The sequence below is a fragment of the Diabrotica undecimpunctata genome, chromosome 8 (assembly GCF_040954645.1).
Source record: "Diabrotica undecimpunctata isolate CICGRU chromosome 8, icDiaUnde3, whole genome shotgun sequence".
Lineage (NCBI taxonomy): Eukaryota > Metazoa > Arthropoda > Insecta > Coleoptera > Chrysomelidae > Diabrotica > Diabrotica undecimpunctata.
In genome coordinates this window covers 16,430,711-16,450,194 of record NC_092810.1, presented here as the reverse complement: position 1 = coordinate 16,450,194, position 19,484 = coordinate 16,430,711, and the positions used below count along the sequence as shown (strand labels likewise).

At 35.3% G+C, this 19,484-nt stretch overlaps 1 protein-coding gene across 2 annotated transcripts in view; it reads right to left on the bottom strand.

Moving 5' to 3' along the window:
- The window catches only part of LOC140447216 (RING finger protein 17-like), a 40,017-nt gene that overhangs the window by 8,639 nt on the left and 11,894 nt on the right, over window positions 1-19,484 (bottom strand). For both annotated transcript variants that reach the window (XM_072539732.1, XM_072539733.1), the window contains exons 9-18: window positions 18,138-18,279; window positions 17,050-17,175; window positions 16,787-16,955; window positions 12,722-12,838; window positions 12,579-12,669; window positions 9,766-9,944; window positions 9,465-9,694; window positions 3,763-3,874; window positions 3,214-3,632; window positions 311-538 (exon numbers count right to left, since the gene is read on the bottom strand). In XM_072539732.1, the coding sequence (XP_072395833.1) occupies window positions 311-538; window positions 3,214-3,632; window positions 3,763-3,874; window positions 9,465-9,694; window positions 9,766-9,944; window positions 12,579-12,669; window positions 12,722-12,838; window positions 16,787-16,955; window positions 17,050-17,175; window positions 18,138-18,279 (1,813 nt within the window). The remainder of the gene's footprint in view (window positions 1-310; window positions 539-3,213; window positions 3,633-3,762; window positions 3,875-9,464; window positions 9,695-9,765; window positions 9,945-12,578; window positions 12,670-12,721; window positions 12,839-16,786; window positions 16,956-17,049; window positions 17,176-18,137; window positions 18,280-19,484) is intronic.

The following is a 19,484-nucleotide window of genomic DNA, read 5'->3' as shown; positions in this document are numbered from 1 at the left end:
CGTTAGAGATCCCTATTTTTCAACCTGTTATCCTGAACATCTAGGAATGTATCATATCTACGACAAAACTGGATAGAAATCAAGTTATCCGCAATTACTTGTCCTATCAAAAGTAGCTTGTGCAACTAGTAAAAAAATCCCAGCTGGTAAAAATGAAAATTTACTAAAGCCATTTAAAAATAACGTTTTAGAAATTAGATCAGATTTGAAACAGGAGGTTTGATAACACAAACAAAAATAAATGGTGGAAATTGCTGATATATAAATTAATACAGTTCAAAGTTTAATAGTGCACAAATAAATCATTTACCTTTCACTTTTGACGCTACCAGATTCACTTTTTACAGCAGACGTAGAAGTTTTATAGGCAACTCCCATTTTAACCAACAAATTACTAAGAGAAATAAATTTCATTATGGAGGGTTCCAAGGCGCCAGCAATTTTAACCTTTGTGTACCACATGTTCATAGGTATGGATTTTCCAGATAGATCACCTTCCACTTTGGCGCCACAAATTTCCTTGTACTTGTTAAATACACTAAAAAAATAAAAAAAAATTAGAAAGTTTCAATAGCATTCTATGGTGCTGATGGAGATGATCCCTATTCCCCCAAAAACCGGAATATTTCATTGCAGTTACGTCTTTTTTTTAATTACAAAAAAACCCTCTTCAACTTAATAAGGTTATTAGCAAAACGGTAACAGTTAATTACACTTTGCTTAGTAAATTAAAGTCTTTTTCCGTCGACCGTCTATTTATGATCAATTTTAACACCCTCAAAATCATTGATTAATGACCCCTATTAGTGAATGATTTTCTATTAATGAACGATTTTATTATAGGCAACACAACATACATTGCTTGCATAAATTAATTAAACGCTCTGTGATTGGCAGTGACCTGTGGTGTAGTCAACCAAACATATACCTATTTATATTCCCACTAAAAAATTAATTTAAAATGAAGTAGCCGCTGTTAGTACTATCTGTCATTGTATGTCATTATTTAGTGCAAGGCATTAGTGCATGTAGTCCCGAAGTTAAGTGTTACTGGAGCCAATGGAATTGCCTAAAGATGATCTTCTGTATAGAACCTTTGAGAACGATGATGGTACAGAAACTAAGCTTCAGTTGATTGTACCTAAAAGTAAAGTGTCGTCAGTTGCATGACGGTGCATCGGTGGACACTTTGGTATTACGAAGACTCTGCAAAAGGTTCGAGAATGGTTCTATTGGGTGAACTGTAAAGATGATGTAAGAAGATGGTGCCGGAAATGTGAACTGTGTGCAACCAGTAATGGTCCAGTTGGTAAAATGAGGGCACCCATGAAACAGTGCAATGTTGGTAGTCCTATGGAAAGAGTAGCAATCGACATTGCAGGTACACTTCCAGAGACGAATGATGGAAATAAATATATCCTGGTAGCCATGGATTATTTTACGAAATGGACTGAGGCCTATGCGATACCAAATTAAGAAGCTGCTACCGTTGCAGAGGTACAATTGACTGTTGGGATTTTTATAATCCAAGATGAAGAGGAAGATATGTTTCTGTATTGATATAAGGGTAGAACTTGCTTCCAGTTAAGTAGGTTCATTGCATGGTAAATTCTGCGGGAATATGAGAGACTGAACTTTGAAGAGTCATATAAAATGTTATTTATTGGAATTCTTTTATTTAGAGTTATGCTAACAGTTACGTCTTGAACAGCGTCATTTTTGTTATTAAATATAAAGTCAATTTCGTTCATGCTGTAACCATTTGGTTATTACCAAGTTCACTTCCTTTGGCCTCTTTATCTTTTAAAATAAGTGTTCATAACATCTAGCCTGTCAAACTAAAAACTCCGAATCATCCTACTTGTGGCCTATTTTGGCGTTTAGGTCTTCAATCAGTATAGTATAGTTGGTGGTTACCTCTTGTATCGCAGTGTTAACGTCATCGTAGAACCATTTAACTTTTTGGTATGTGTGGGCACTGGTAGGAGCATATACCTGGATGATCTTTACTCGAATTTGTTCGTTTACTTTGTAGATAAGACATATACATATATATATATATATATATATATATATATATATATATTTCTAAAGTATTAACTAGTGAATTCAGGAGTTTAATTGGTCATTCAGGTTGGCAATAAAAAAAGAAGTCAACTACTTCATAAGTTTATCGAAGACGTTTCACTTTATATTTCTAAAGCTTCATCAGTTCTCTAAAATATAACAGATGACATAGAGTTTATAAGAAATACACATGTTAATAGTTCATAACTTACAACTCAATATGTAGTATATTATCGATGTTATTATATATGTACTGTAAACTTTACTCATTACTTAAAACTAACTTAACAAAAAAAAAACAAAAAACACACAAACTCTGCAGAAAATAATTTTCATATTCGTAGATACGAAGATTTAAAAAATTTTAAACTGAAGACAAACAAAGCACTGATTTATTGCAATCTATGAAAACAACGTGACGCGATACCGAAAATTTTTTAAGGGCCACATGTCACCAATTTCCAAGGTTTGAGACAATTATGAACTTCTACAGGGGTCATTGCATGATTAGTTGGACGGGTGGATTTGTATGGCGGAAATATTTGATATATTATTTTTAATTTATGTTTTAATGAAACTTGGAAATATGGGATGATTGTGTTATTATTTTGAATGGAAAATAAGCCACATTTTAACTGAAGAATAATTGATATTATTTATTTCTTAAGATGAGAGAGTGGTAAACCTGGCTCAAATTTGTTTATTGCCGATGAGTTCTTGAGGAGCTCACACATTTCAATAAAGGAGCGTTTCTGATGGTTATTTTGTTTCGCCAGTATTTTGGTATTTGTGAAGTCAATGTGATGTTTGGTGGAAATGGCGAAAAACTCTATCACTACTTATGCTTTAAATTGTATGTATATGCTTTGTGTGTATCTTTGTGTTCTTTATTTACTATATATCCGACGGCACCATTAGAAGACTCTCCTCTATAATGGAATAGGTTTCCCGACGAAAGTACCACTTCGTCCTTCCTCCTCTACTTTCGAGACTGCTAGCATAGACATACGAGGATTCCTGACCGTTTCTCCACCACGCTGGCCTATCAAGCGCAGGAAGGATCATTTAATTTTCAAAGTGTCACGAACATACCATTTTTGCTATCCAATCTAATTTAATATTACATACTGTAATGTTATATCTTACCTTTCTAGTGCTTCAATCGATGACAAACTCCATTTATCTCCGCCTGCGGGTTTTATATTAGCCAAATGTGATTTGAAGACGACATTAGCAAACTTGGTGAAATATTTGTCAAATTCGTACATTTTGTCCACGTTGATGACATCTTCAGTAGCTCTGTCAAAGATGTTCACTCTGTACTTTCTGTCATCAAGTTTTTCTAAAACTTTAGCCCTTGCGAAAGAGAGATTATGAAAAACAACACATTGCTCGTCGGGTTTCCACGATGATTTTGTTTTTCGTTCTTTCGTGTAATGTATTTGTAATTCCTCGTGTAACTGCATTGCTTGTGATTCGAATGCGGGGAATTTAATATAGATTAAACCGGGATGAACTAATTTTACAACTTCGATTTTCTGTTTAACGATTTTGTCAGCTTTTTCCTGAAATATTAAATACGGAATAATTAAATACAAACATTGACACCAAAAGAAAACCTTTTATGTATTTTTAAAAAAACAAGATGAAAGAAACATATATCGTACATATGTTATTTTATTGCTGCTACATTACCTCGTCTGATTCATCATCTGACTCAATTTGTTTCAACCGTTGGGCGAGAATTCCATCGTCTTCTCTAAACCCGCTGACAGCATCATTCTTTGGCCATTCCAATGTTTGGGAACTGAAACAAGAAGGAAATAATTACAACAAATTTAAATAACAGATTTGTACAAATTTTGTACAAATATGTACAACTTCTAGTTCCACACACTCTCTGACCGATGCTCCCAGTGCGGGATCCTACAAAGAGAATTATTGTCTACAAAATTCACTAAACTATCAATTAAAGCTAAAAACTATAATAATTAATTCAAAAAGAAACAAATTTTACTGCACTATTAAAAGATTTGGAGTCGAAACAACATGAACGAAGAACTGTCAAAGAATGCAATTTACCGATGGAAACTTTTAGGATGATAAGTCAAACTTATTTTAGACGTAAACTTGTATTCTGCGTCGATATGACTTACAGTTCTTTAGAAAATCCATTACTTCTATCATCTTTGGGTTATAAGCTTTCATTCGACACCTCACTCATTCTATCGTTCTAATAACGGAGTTTTGTTAGCAGGACGGACAGACATGGATAATTCAAGGTTTTCACAACACTTTGACCTGCGCATGGCTCTCATGTGAGCCGCAGCGTTCCTTTGTCAGATGCGCATGACTCGTTAAAAATAAACAAGTTAGATTATTACAGATTTTGATATAAGTGGTCGAGACTGCGGTTGGGGTAAATCGAATTCGGAAGAGCATACAGATGATGAGGAAGGTAATATAGGTAATTGATTTTTATGGTAGTTATATAATATATATATATATATATATATATATATATATATATATATATATAACAAGCGAGTCTTCTACAGCTGGCGCCGCTTCTCGCATCCTAATTTCCAGCGTTTTCTGTCGAAGCAATCTTCAGTTGTTAAATCTCTGGCGGTCATTGCATCGTCGACATCGTCTCTCCAGAATCGTCTTGGTCTACCTCGTTTTCTTCTAGTTGGCGGAGTCCATTCTTCTATTTTTTTTGGCCATCTATTTTCAGGCATTCTCTGAAGGTGTCCATACCAGTTAAGTCTTTTGGCTTCGATTGTGTCTATTATGTCTAGATCGATTTCCATTTCTCTCCGAATATCTTCATTTCTCACCCTATCAAGTCTAGTGAGCTGGCAACATCGTCTCCAGTAGTTCATTTCCATGGCCTTAATTTTTGATTTGTTTCTTTGGTTTATTTCCCAGAGTTCGGCGCCGTACAGCCCAATACTTTCTATTATTGTTTTATAGATTCTTCTTTTATTTTCTTTTGTTATTTTTTTATTCCATAATAGTCTGTGTAGCTGTCTGGTGGCTGATCTTGCTTGGCCAATCCTGGAGTGTATTTCTTCGCTACTTCCTGCTTTTGATGTTATTTGGACTCCCAAGTATTTGAAATTGTCTGTTGGTTTTATAGTTCCCATTTCGATTTGTAGGCTTTCTGGTTGTTCTCCTACAACTAAGTACTCAGTTTTTTGTATATTAATTGTGAGGCCCCATTTGGTATACTCATCTTCCAGTTTTCTAAGCATGTAGCCTACATCACTCTCGTCTTCAGCTAGAATGGCTTGGTCGTCAGCGAAGTGTATCGTGTACAATCTATCATCTCCGATTGGGATGCCCATATTGCAGCACTTTCTTCTCCACACTGAGAGTGCCTCATTTAGATATATTTTGAAGAGTGTAGGTGCTATGCAGCAGCGTTGCTTTAGGCCCTTACTAATAGGAATTTCTCTAGTTAATCTATTTCCAGTTTTAATGTTTGCCGTCATATTTTTGTAGAGTTGTTGTACTGCTTGTATATTTTTTTTTGCTTATTCCTTGTTTTTCCATTGCTACCCAAAGCATTGAAAGTGGTACACTATCGTATGCCTTTGTCAGATCTATAAAGACTATATGAGTTGAAAGGTTGTGGGCTAATCTTTTCTCGATAACTTGCTTTAGAGAGAATATACTGTCCATACAGGATCTGCCTGCACGAAAGCCATTCTGTTCTTCAACATCTGTCATCTCTTTTTCAATTTTGTTTTTTATTATTTTTCCATACAGTCTTGAGAGTGAATTTATGACACTTAGCCCCCTGTAGTTTGAACAATTCTTTCTATCTCCTTTTTTTTGTAGATGTTGTTAATATGTGCTTTTGTCCACTCCGGTGGTAAGTCGTGTCCATTATAGAATAAGGTGAAGACATATGCCAGTAATTCCCGTAATACTTGTGGGCTATGTTTTAATAATTCATTTGGTATACCTTGTGGTCCGCATGACTTCCGATTTTTTAGAGTTTGTATTGCATTCTCGACTTCCTGTACTGTTATTTCATCGTCTTCACTGAATTCCAGTTCATATGTTGTTGAACTGATGTTCGTGAATTGAGGTCTTGTTTCAGTCAAATGTTGTGAGTAGTGTTCGATCCAAGATCTTTCTTCTATTAAATCTATTCTACTCGTTTCTTTTCTGTTTGTTCTCAGATTTTTTACCGTTTTCCATGCTTCCCTTGATCTTGTTGACCCTATATATTTGTTGAGTTCTTCGTATTTACTTTCCCAGGAAATATTTTTTGCTTTAGTTACTAAATTTTTTACTTCTCTGTTTGTTTTTTATGGTAGTTTGTTACAAAAAAAATGTTTACGTGCAATAGATGATATATCCATTAAAGAGTCGGAGACTACAAATGATGTAATTAATGGTATTTTGCAGTGGTCCGATATACCGGGGGAAATTAAAAAGTTCCAGTTGACTAAAAAAAAGCAATTTCTACAAACACTTTCAGTCAATAAGGAAACCTATCGATTTTTGTAGATTTATTGTTGATGATGAACTAGTAAATTTATTTGTTGAGAAAACTAATCGTTATGCTGAAGAGCTTTTTCTGTTCGAAAGGAATTACTGAGAAATCCAGAGTTACACGATGAAAACCTGTTACATTTGAAGAAATGTTGACTTTCTTAGCACTAGTGTTGCACACAGAAACAATAAAGTTAAATAGATTACAAGATTACTGGAAAGGTCACTATCTGTTCCAACGAATTTGGAAAAGACATGAATGAATACATAAACAAAAGACAACAAACGAAGAGCAAACCTGCTCCCATATTTCATTAAAATAAGCATATGGGAGGAGTTGACCGACAAGATCAACTGAGTTCTTACTACCCCTGTGACAGAAAGACGTTGAGGTGGTATAAAAAATTAGGAATACATTTCCTTCAACTAACGATATTAAATTCACATTTGTTATACAATGAGTACTCAGGTCATAAAATGTAACTCTATGATTTTAGATTATCGATTCTTATCTCGCTTTTACCAAATCAACAAAATAAAATTATTATAAACAACAAAGCACCACATAACACAAAGAAAACATAGTAAGCAATGTAAAAAAATAACTTACGAAAAAAAACAATATATCATTGTGAAAACTGTCCGGGAAAACCTGGACTTTGTGTTGGCAAGTGCTTTACTGATTTCCATGCTTAGAGTCAAGTTTTTTATTTTTTTTGTTATGCAATTGTTATAGTTTAGTTTTTTTGACGTTATGAATTCTGAGTTTTTTTAATTATAAAACATATTTTTAAACTATTTTGACTGGAAAACTGTAATGTTTTTTGTGCAATATATAGATATCCGTATTTTAGTCGACTTTTATTTATTTGTTGACAAAAATACAAACCAAATTAGTAAGACTCACATGAGCGCCAGTCAGCACATAACAAGAAAATCTTACCAGGTTGCACATGGCGCATTTGTGAGTCGCAAGTCAAAAATTAGTTATCACCCTGTATACATCATTTTAAATATTAACACCTTGTATACAGTAAAACCTCCCTTAACCGAAACCTTTTTAACCGAAACCTCGTTTAACCGAAACGGCTGAGTTTCAATAATTTCGTCAATAAAAAGTAAATTTTTATCGCAAAACGTAAACCAAGCGCTCAAAGATATTTCCGAAAAAGCACTTCCAGCTTTTTATAGAGGCCAAAAAAGATCATGGATGTCGACCACTTTATTTTCAGAATGGTTCGAACATGAATTCGTCCCAAGTGTAAAATCCTTTTTAAAATCAAAAATCCTTCCCATCAAAGCATTGTTGCTTGTTGACAATGCGCCAACTCACACTCAAAATCTACAAAATGGTCAAATCTTTGCCACCGAATGTCACGAGCTTAATTCAGCCGTTAGACCAGGGAGTAATAGAGACATTCAACAGATATCATAGAGGAACATTCTTAAGACATCTGTTATTACAGAAGACAAATGAATCCAAAAGTGTTGATTCTCAATCTTTTACAATGAGTCGTGGGCCAAGATCAAATCCTCAAATGCTGGAACAACCGTTTTGATTGGCAGCACGAGACCGCCGACTCGCGCTGCCTTCAATGATTTTCAATGCCGTAGAGGTAAGAACTTTATACAGTAGGCCTAATTAGTTAGGGACACGATTAGGTTCTTAATTTTTCTTGTCTTTGCATAAAGTTTTGTCCTTTTCAGATTGCTTTACGTTTCGTCGAACAATCGAATGAAGCAAACTCATGACCTTCTGCAAATGAACGATGAAGAGATATAGCTGCAAAACAATCGTTGTCAAACAAAAACGCAAAAGAAAATGGAAGATTTCTTTAAAAAAGAATGTTAAACTTGTTCATTTTCCTTAATTTTATTACTTTATTCTGTATTTACTCATTAAAAAACATTACGAAATCAGCTCATGGTATTTTTTAATACTTATACTTTGACCAAGAATACTATAAAAAACAATTTTATTTTTAACCGAAATTCTTGTTATCCGAAACGTCCTCCCCCACAACTATTTCGGTTAACGGAGGTTTTACTGTATATCATTTTAAATATGAACACCGTCCTCCTAACAACAAATACACCAGGTATACACTATCCCTAAAAAGTGCGCAGTCAAAGTGTTAAAATGGGTGAAAACAAAAAACAAAAAAAAAGAATTAACACCGATTTTAATTTTTTAAAATGTGTTTAATACTCTTTTGCGCGTTTTATGCGTTTACTCTTCAAAATGTAACAAAACAGCAATTTATATAACTAATAATTTGCACGCTGCAAAGTTTTCAAAATTTTTGCATTTTTCGGAGCTAAATTGCAAAAATATACAAAACTGTAAGCAAAAAAGAAAAGGAAGATATGCCACACATATATTTTAAAGAAGTCACCCAGTTGTAAGTGAGTCTAAGTACAAGTTAGGATCCACTGTGTGAAATAAATGTTTAAATAAAATATACTCTTCTTTGAATTTAATGAAATGAATGTTTTTCTCAAGTTTTTACTTCCTAAAACTCTTGTGCTTAAAATTAAACTTTGTAACAAACCAACCCCTGACTCTGCGCCTCTGGAGGGCGAGCCATAATATTATGATTTTCAAACCCCAACATATGGCATCTCGAGAGTCCTATTAGATGAACCAGTGACCTGAGTGTGTGTGGTCTGACCGTTTTGTATATATTTTAGTTTTACAGATGTGAATAGAACACAAAAAGACAGTATTCGCATTATTTTTGGTCAGTTAACGTTTAGCTTTTTGTAAAAGAAACACGATTATACAGCACTATCAAATCATCGTAATTTTCATTAAAAAATAAACCCTGAGATTAATTATTATTAGTATAACATTAAAATACAAAAAATAGGATGATGAAAGTGCTTACATTTTACCAGTTGAATCGGCCAAATTTTCCAATACTAATTGTGCATTGATGCAAATATCAACATCTCCAACCATTTCAAACAAACCAACTTCTAACGGTTGTACGTTGTGAACGATTATCTTCAGTATGTCTTGGGATAGGTAAAACTTTTCTAGAAAAGTCGTTGCCGCATCAGTCCACGTGGTATGTTTACCGAACGGTTCTACTTGCGCCAGCCTCACAGCAATGCTCTGAAAATTCAATTATGATATGTATGTGATACAACACAGGTGTCAAGTAATTTCTTAAACTCATGTTTTACCTGAATTTCTAATCTTGTAAACTCTTCTTGTAACATTCGTATATCGCGCCAAGGAACAGTCAAATCTAAACCCCAATCAACAAGTGAGACGTGGCAGTCATCGGTATTCACTTTCAACACCAATCCTCTATGCCAATTGCCTCTGATTTGATCTTTGTAATTCACCACAACGTAAGTTCCTAGAATGTAAAAATAGCATCAGTATTTATTATATACCGCCAGTTGAGATGCGGTGATCAAACAGAATTGATGAGAATTAAACTTTAATTCTAATAATTTAAAACTACAAAAATATTCTTGAGAAACGTTTCAATTTTACATTCAGATAAAAAGTTACATAGATAAACCATTCGTCTGAATTTTATGTATTGATATATTTGCAGAGAAGCCTATTCACAGTGAATCGAGTAACCATTTGAGTGAGTTGTTGTTGTACTTGGATATGAGATAATTGGTTCTTTAATTGAAGGTCTCTCTTTTCAGTCGGTACCTCTGGAGAGCATGTAGTGGTCGCGGTGATATCGTGTATGGACCAAATTGTTCGCCCGCTAAAGAACCAAAAATCTCTAGATCGAGGTGACTCCCCCAAAAGAGAATCGGTGCAAAGTATTTGCAGAGATTTAAACGTGGGCAAAAGTACAATCAACGATTGTGATAGAAATAGAAAAATAGAATAATATCGCAATAGAAAAACTATCGAAGGCTTTTGTACACAGATTTAAACTGAAAAAGTTCTACAAAAGCGTTGCACACTGAGAAAAGCAAAACACGAATTGGTGGAAGATGCTCTGTGGTTGTGGTTCGTTCAAGAACGAAGACGAGGAACCCCGTTAAGTGGACCAATCCTAAAAGAGAAGACTATGATCTTGCATTCAAAGCTTCAACCAGAAGAGGCGTTCTCCGTTAATAAGGGAGGGTTCTCCCGATGGAAAAAGAGACACGGGGACATTTTATTGGAGTTTGTGGAGAGAAGCTGTCAGCGGACCCAACAGCGGCCAAAAATGTTTCTGCAAAAGTTGTAAAAATCATTGGTGACCAGAGCAAATATACAACATCTACGAAACTGAGTTAAGTTTTAGACTTCTGCCCAGAAAAACCTTTGCCACCCAACAAGAAACATCTGTGGACCAATCCTAAAAGAGAAGACTATGATCTTGCATTCAAAGCTTCAACCAGAAGAGGCGTTCTCGGTTAGTGAGGGATAGTTCTCCCGATGGAAAAAGAGACAAGGGGACATTTTATTGGAGTTTGTGGAGAGAAGCTGTCAGCGGACCCAACAGCGGCCAAAAATGTTTCTGCAAAAGTTTTAAAAATCATTGGTGACCAGAGCAAATATACAACATCTACGAAACTGAGTTAAGTTTTAGACTTCTGCCCAGAAAAACCTTTGCCACCCCACAAGAAACATCTGTGGTAGGATTTAAAGTCAGCAAAGAGAGGATAACGGTCGCCTTATGTTCAAATGCCTCGAGCACCCACAAGATACCCCTATTATTTGTCATTGGCACAGCAGCAAAACCGAGAGCGTTCAAGAACATAAACATGGAAACTCTACCAGTGTATTGCCGGTAGCAGAAATCAGCATGGATGGACACATATTTGTTCAGGGAATGGTTTGTGTGCGAATTTGTTCCGAAAGTGAAAAACCATTTGACAAAATAAATCTGCCCATCTCAAAGCACTTCTACTGCTTGACAACGCGCCTACTCACCAGGAAGGTCTTCAGTGTGGCGATGAAAAAGAAATTAAACTGCTGTTCCTACCACCCAATGTAACCAGTCTTCAACAACCAATTGGCCAAGGGATCATTGAGTGCTTCAAGAGAATGTATCGCCGAAAACTGCTTTCTGAAGTTCTTTCCAAACTGGGGGCTGATGACAACTTAGACCTCTTAAAAGTGCTGAAGTCAGTTAATATGAAGGATGTTGTGTACATGTCGGCCAAGCCATACGACGAAATGTACCGTCGACGTTTGTAAAGTTTTGGAAAAAACTTTGGCCAAATATAGAAGATAAGATTTACCAAGCAAGCACATCAGCAGATGAGCCAAACAACATTCTTGTTAACGAACCTGATGACAATGCAGCCCTATTGCACGACCTTCAGCAACTACCGAACTGTGGTCCCATTGTTGAAGATGTTTTGGAGTGGACCAACTTTGAAAAGGAGCTACACAAAGAGGTTTCGAACGACAACGAAATCGCCGAGTGTACCATTCGCCAAGAAAATGAGAAGGATAACGACACAGATGCTGATGAGAATGAAGAGGAAAATGAAGAAAATAAAATGAGCCATGCTGAAGGCAAAGTAGTTTTGCAACTGGCAGCTATCTAAGTCGAACAGCAAAAAGAAGCAACTGCCATCGATGTAATGATTATTAAAAAGTGGCGTGACTTTGCACATCCAAAATCATTAGAAAAGAAAATTTAGAAAAAAATTATTGACTTTTTTTTAAGTGTTTAAGAAGCCAAACCACCAATGTGCAATATTTTTAAATTTTATTAGGCCTAGAGTTCTGTAAGTATTGTTTTATAGTATTTTTGTAACAGTCTATCTTTTCATGTGTTAAATATATGTCAGAGTATTCCTCTGTGTTGTCTTCTACTTAATGTACAAGTGTTTTATTTTTGTTAGATCCATACAAACAATAAATGGGCATTTTTTAGATAAGCATCGGTTAGTTCGGACACTTTTAAGTTCGGTCTAGGGTCCGGTCCCGAATGGCCGAACTTACGGGAGTCTACTGTAAATACTTTTATTGTTAGTACTTATATTATTTTAGATTTATATTATTGGTAAAAAACTAGCATTACCTTCAATGGGCACACATACGTCTTCTTTTGAATTCTTGTAACTATTCTTCAACGAGTTATTCATCTTTTCCAGAAACTTTATATGCGAAGCCTACGGAATCGAAAAATTAGCAAGTAATAAAATATTTATTAGTATTTCTTACCATATGAATAAAAATATGGTGTGGATCAATAACACTCGCTAGCCTGACATTCGCCTCCTGGGATTTTTTAAATTTAACGCTGTTAGGGAAAATTTTGTAGGGTCCGTTAAGGCTGAACTAAAATATAAAGCGTATATTACACTTCTGACAATTATAAAAATGAATAATGATATAAAATATATGAGTTTATTGTGTGTTAAGATTTCGGAAAATTTTAGCATTGTATACTGTAAAATTTCTAGATTTTCGAATTGAACCATGTCCCTTGCTATTGTCCTAAGTGTTTTAAAGGTTGTCAGAAACTTTATCCAAGGACAAAACGCAAATGAAGAAGCATAAAACTGTTTCACATCTTTAGAAAATATGATAGATAGAATACTGGACAATTTAAAGCAGTCAAAAATGACAAAATAACTTTATACGCTTTATACATATTTACAGAATACAGATTTTTTGTTTTAACATATATCATTGACAGTAAAAGTAAACAACTCTTTTTTGATTTAATGCATTTCATTGACAATAAAAGTAAATAACTTTGTTTTAAAAACGCCATTCAAACAATATTTATTAGCATCTTATATTGCTCCGAATGGCTTCACTATAGAAAGTTAATGTTTTAGAAAACTACATATTCATATGTATGCACAATATTATTGTTGTTGGATATAACGAGATCCGCTTATAACGAGGTAATTAGTCTGCCATTTCAGTTCTCGTTATAGAGGGAGTCTACTGTATATATACCGTACCCGCCACGCTAGTAGACACACGGGCACATTAAGCTGATACAATCCTGGGCCGAAACACTTGTTGCACTGTTTATGCCGAAAAGGGGACAGATGAGAAGAGTAAACAATGAGAGTAGCAAAACTTGTTTAGTTAGTTTAATTCAGTTCAATGCAGGTCGAGTATTTGTAAAAAAAGTGCTATGAATATGTTTTGTTTTGATATTATTTTACTCCTAAAACCTATCAGAAAAACAATTCTAATTTAATATAATTATTTATGTAAATTTAACAAAATGCATCAAATATCAATGATACTTCAAAAGTTTGTATTGTAAAATATGTGTACTTTATACTATTTTAATAAAAGAAAAATATTTTCGAGGTGATTTATTTTATACTAAATTACAAGTAATTAATCCAAAAAATATGAAAATGGGCTTTCTGATAAGTTTATTTTTTTAAACAAAAACAACGAAATTCTTTCAAACTAAAAATATAATTTAAGAAATATAAAATAATACATAAATATAAATAAATAATACAAACAAAATATTTACAAAATATGCTCAAAAAGTCCACCCTCCTGGGCAAGGCAGTAACCCAAACGGTCATAAAAACTTGACCGTACATTAGCAAGCGTGTTAGGGCTAATATTTTGGAACGCACGTTCAATTTTTAATTTAAGTTCTTCCAAATTAGTAGCTCTGTCATGAAAAATCATTGGGTGACAATTCCGGTGATCTCGCCGGCCACAAGATAGTTCCTTGTCTTCCGCATATTAGTCGATTTGGGAAGGTAATCTCTAAATATCGCCGCACCAAAGAATTGTTATGTGCAGGGCACTCGTCATGTTGGAACCAGATGTCATCAAATCTGTCGCCAGCGATTCTACGAATTTCCGGAACAATTTGCTGCTGTAGTAGGTCCAAATACTTTGCTCCAGTTAGATTTTCGTCTATAAAGAATGGTCCAATCATATTATCTCCCAAAATTCCACCCCATACGTCTAACTTTCGGGGATACTGTGTTTGCACTTCGAAAAAACGATGTAGATTTTCCCGAGACCAATAACGTACGCGGGATGAATTATAACGATTTAGTACTGGAAATGTCGATTCATTTGTAAAAACAATATTTTTGAGAAAATTATCGTCATGGTTAGCCTTTTCCATTACTGTTTCACAAAACAACATGCGTCGAATATTGTCCTCAGGAAATATTTCATGACATTTTTTGATTTTATATGATCGATAACCATTTTTCTGTGACTGCATTGTCACTGCGAGGGTTGACGCATCCCTGCCTTTCAAAATTATTTACTACACGCGATACCGTTTTTAATGCAGGAGTTGGACGGTCTTCAAATGCATCTGCAAATAATTCCTGAATTTGTCGAAGCGTATTACCTTGGTAATACCATTTGACAATTTGAACTTTTTCCGCAGCTGAATATTCCATAATTAAAAATGTATTTTTTTAAATGGAAAAACAATTCTGAATAGTTTCGCTACCCACTTGATTCTCCGCAGAAATCAGTCATAAATGAAATGCCATGCGCCCCTATCTGTGATCGACGACGGCTGAAGTCACATGTGAGAGCGGGCCGGAGTAGCCCAGTGGATCAAATAAGCCAAGCAATTAGGTAACCGTGTGTCTAGTCGCGTGGCGCTTACTGTATATATCATCATTTTAGCTTTACAACCCTGTGTGGGTCCTAGCCTCCCCAAGATTTTTTCTCCAGTCGTCCCTATCCATCGCCTTCCTCTGCCAACCACGTATTTCCATATTTCTCATGGCTCGAATCTGTATCAATAGAGTGTTATGACTCATTTCAGCATCCCTGCTTCATCAAACATGGCTATGGTTCGTGCACCTCCAATTATAAAATTGGCAGGACCCTGGTCTTCCTGGCCTTTCGGCATACGACCGTAAGCGACTCCACTGCCCCTACGAGTCCGACACCAAATGAGGGTGGCGCGATGCATAAAGCATCGCGGAGCTCCACCCTCCCCGTAGTACCTGTGTTGCGATTACGCATACCCATCCGTTAATCCCTCCAATCCCTCCAAGGTGACGCGGGCAGAGGAATTCCATCTAGCACGTAGACAGGTCGCCGCTGACAATCTCTCCTCTACCACTCTTAAATCCTCACCGGCGCCCCTAATGGTGGTGTGGTCCAAAAGAGGTGCATACGGGCTCAGCTCGTTCAACCTTACCTGGTTCTCTTGGAATGAGAGTAGAGTGGTCCCACGAGAGTCTCGTCTCAGATACTAGGAGTGTAGACCGGTGACCGTGACGCCTAAGCGCATCGAGTGAGTTTCTACAAACATGACACCTCAAGCGACGGCTCTCCACCTCTCGATTCCTACCCAGTAGTCGCCTCTCTGCGAGCCGAACGGAGTGCTTCATCAGACACTCGGGCTGATACAAATTCAAACTGGGAAAGTCCAATGAATGTCTCCTAAAACTTGACCACTGCAGTGGTTAGCGTACAGAGGTGCCACCTACTTTGGTCATCACTGGCTTGCGCTGCTTTGGTCATACATACTTTTATTTGCGTACATGTGTGTTCAATATTTCCATTTTTTGCTGCAATATTATCTAATTCTCTTAGCGACTATTCTTTCATATTTATTTTATTCTTGTTCTGACAGTAGTCTAATAGGCTTAGTTGCTTTCTTCCTCTGGTTTCTAACAACTTGTATAAGCTGCTTCATTTGTATTCCGACTATAAAATGATCTGTGTCTGCATCTGGTCCTCTGTATGCTCTCATGTTCTTCATACATTTTTCCTTGTCTTTTTCGACGAGCACATGATCTACTCGGTTTAGTTTTTCCATCTGGCGATCTCCACGTTCCTTGTTGTATTCTTTTGTAAAGTGCTCATAATGATCACATTTCTTTCTTTTGTAAAATCTATTAAGAAGTGACCATTTTCGTTCCTTACTGCATGCAAACTATGTTTTCCTATAAAGCGACAGTTTTCTCTGATGCACTGGGGAAATGGGTCAGTATTGCAGCGCTCAGGCTATTTGTACTATATGTCTATGGTCGTTATAAGCGTAGAATCTAACCTAACATAACCTAATCAACACGGATCATATTGAGATTCATACAATTAACTAATTTTAGTTTTGTCTCTGAAAAATGAAGTGTACTATCGTCTTTCTTAGCTATTAAAATAAGTCCGATAGTTGTTGCTAGAATAAATAGTTATATCCAAGGTTTTGAACAAATCTTGTAAAGTGTTTCTGTTACAATAACTAGATAAAAATAATCTTGTCGTAAATTACAGTTATTTCGAATTTTTATTAAGCAAAGTAATTTTACTTACTTTTTGTGGACTGATAATTTCAGTGTCGTCGTTATTACTGAGCGCATTTGTACATGCATGTATGAGATAGTCTACTACTGAAGTTTGGCTTCTATCAGATGTTAAAATCATGAGATCGACTTCCTGTACACCGCTGTGCTCATTCTTAACTGTCATCGTAACTTTTCTCCTAAAAAATAGTAGAATATTAAAAAAACTTTAAAGTTTTAACTTTTAATACATTCACAATTAAACTGGAAAAAATTCTCCCACACATTACTTACCCATTAAGGATTTTTGCCATATAGACATGCGCGTTCTTAGCCCAGTTTCGCATGGATGGATTGGATAGTTGACACTGAATTGCAAAAGGCTTCTGTAATGCCAAAGAAACATGCATTTTTCTCAACCTAAAAACGATATCATATGTACTTAAATTACAATTAAATTATAAACTTATAACTTATAAGTAGAGTCTTCGCATCCTAAACACAAAAATGTTCAGAAATCTGGAAGAGCTAAGGGACAAGACACAATTTGGCTGTTCCTAGAGCTAAGGGGCGAGACACAATTTGGGTTCAGAGCGGACTGGGTACATGTGAAGCAGATTTCTGCTTGAATACGCTTGAACAAAACTGCATGGACCAACGAAAGGATATATTCATCACATTCCTCAATGATAAAAAAGTATTTGACACATTAAAATACGACGCAATGATAAAAATGCTACACAACGTTAACATTCAAGAGAAAGATAGAATAGAAAGAAAGAGCTATCCAGAATCTCTATCGGAACCAAAAAGCACGAGTGAGGCTGAATAAATCAATGAACACAAAAGAATTTGAAATTTTAAGAGGGGTGCTACAGTGATTGTCTTCTGTACTGTTCAACCTCTATATGGAGAATGTTTTTCGGAGGCACTTGAAGGCTCTGAGTTTGGTATAAAGGTCAATGAGTACCAGTTGTAAATAAAATAAATACCGTAGGAAAAACATATGGCTTGAAGATAAATGCTGGAAAAACTAAATGCATGGCAATAAGAAACAATGCACTTGTAATAGTGAGATTTGGCTGTACAAAAATGCGTTAAACACTCAGTAAAGTTCATCAATCTCAGGATGACAGAAATTTGTCATATTAATCGCCAACCTCAATCAGGAAGGAACTTTTGAGGAGAAGCTACACTGACCATCTCTATTTTTTCGAAAATATGTAGCAGATATTATATCAAAACTCGTGCGCTGATCCGGCCAGTCAGCAATCTTACACTTTTGGGCAAGAAACGCATAAGCGCCCGATACTCCACAAGGTGGGATGGAACTATATATCAAAACTCGAGATAATTTAATCTATGTACTGGTCAAAACTTACTTGGATTTATCTAAAGTGTAGCGGCTGCCATAGTCAATGAGGAAGACGTTGTACAAAGTTCCATCTTTGCCGGTTTCGATATCGGTAACTCTGCCTCGGCACCAAATCTTTTCTTTTAAAACTTTAACCAAATACAATTGGTCTAAAATACATAATAAATAATTTTAAACACTATTTGGATCAAAACTAAATTATTATTATCATTTATAATTATTTGGAGTATTTCATTTCATGTAAATATTGACATTAATAAAAAAATTATATTTATTTATTTTGTGTTTAGAAAATAACCGCATTAACCACGAAGGTCATTAGCGGCTTAAAGAAAATACTAAGTGTAGAAAGTGTGAATTTAGGTACATTATATCTTACTTGCTAAGTTACTTTTGTTAAGGAATTGGAAAAGAGGTTTACGGTCAGTTTGAAGGTTAAGAATGTCTTTCATATTGTTTAAATATCCAGATATCGATTGTTTGTAAGCATCAATTTTATCACATTCTGTTAGCACATGTTTAATTGTTATTGGTAGACACTTATTGCATTTTGGTTCTTGGGTATAAGTTTATGGATCAGTATCTTCTTTTAAATCTCTTTAGTTTGCTTGTAGATGTCTTCCATTTTTCTTTCCATAAATTGAGGGTCATTGATTTTAATAGTTGCTTTATATCTGCGGCTGGATTTGATTATTCTGCCAATGAAGGTAATTGTGCAACTGTGTAAGCCGGTTTTCTATCTGCGTTTTCATTTCCCTCGATTCCGGAATGAGAGGAAAACTATTTTTGATTCTGTTTAATGAAGACTGTATAAAATTTCTTTGATTAATATCGCTGCAGAGTGTTGTACAGAGTCTCAGTGAATTGAGCGAGTCAGATATTATTAAAGAGTGTTTTATTTGTGCTCTGGAAATGTATTTTAACGCTTGTAATATGGTATAAAGTTCTCCATTTAAGATACTGTGTGAACTGGGAAGCTTAAATAAATATTTGGTATCATTGTTTAAGAATACTGCTGCTCCTATACAGTATCATATTTATTATATTGCGTTAATTGGGTGTTTACATATGGGGTTTTGATAATCCGCGAAGAAATGCTGTGTCCAATCATGAAACATTTGCTGTGAAAATTTTGGAGATTTAATGTTGATATGTAGTTGAGAATTCTCATATACAAAAGTGGTGAAGAGGTGCTATTATGAAAATATGATTTGAAACGATTACAACAAGTGTTTTTGTGAACAAGGATTGATCGAAGCGATGCTACTCTTGAGGCATATGACAAACTGAGAATTTGTCGTCTGAAAGATAGTGATGGTTCACAGGGTTCGCAGCATAGGCTTGCTACAGGTGT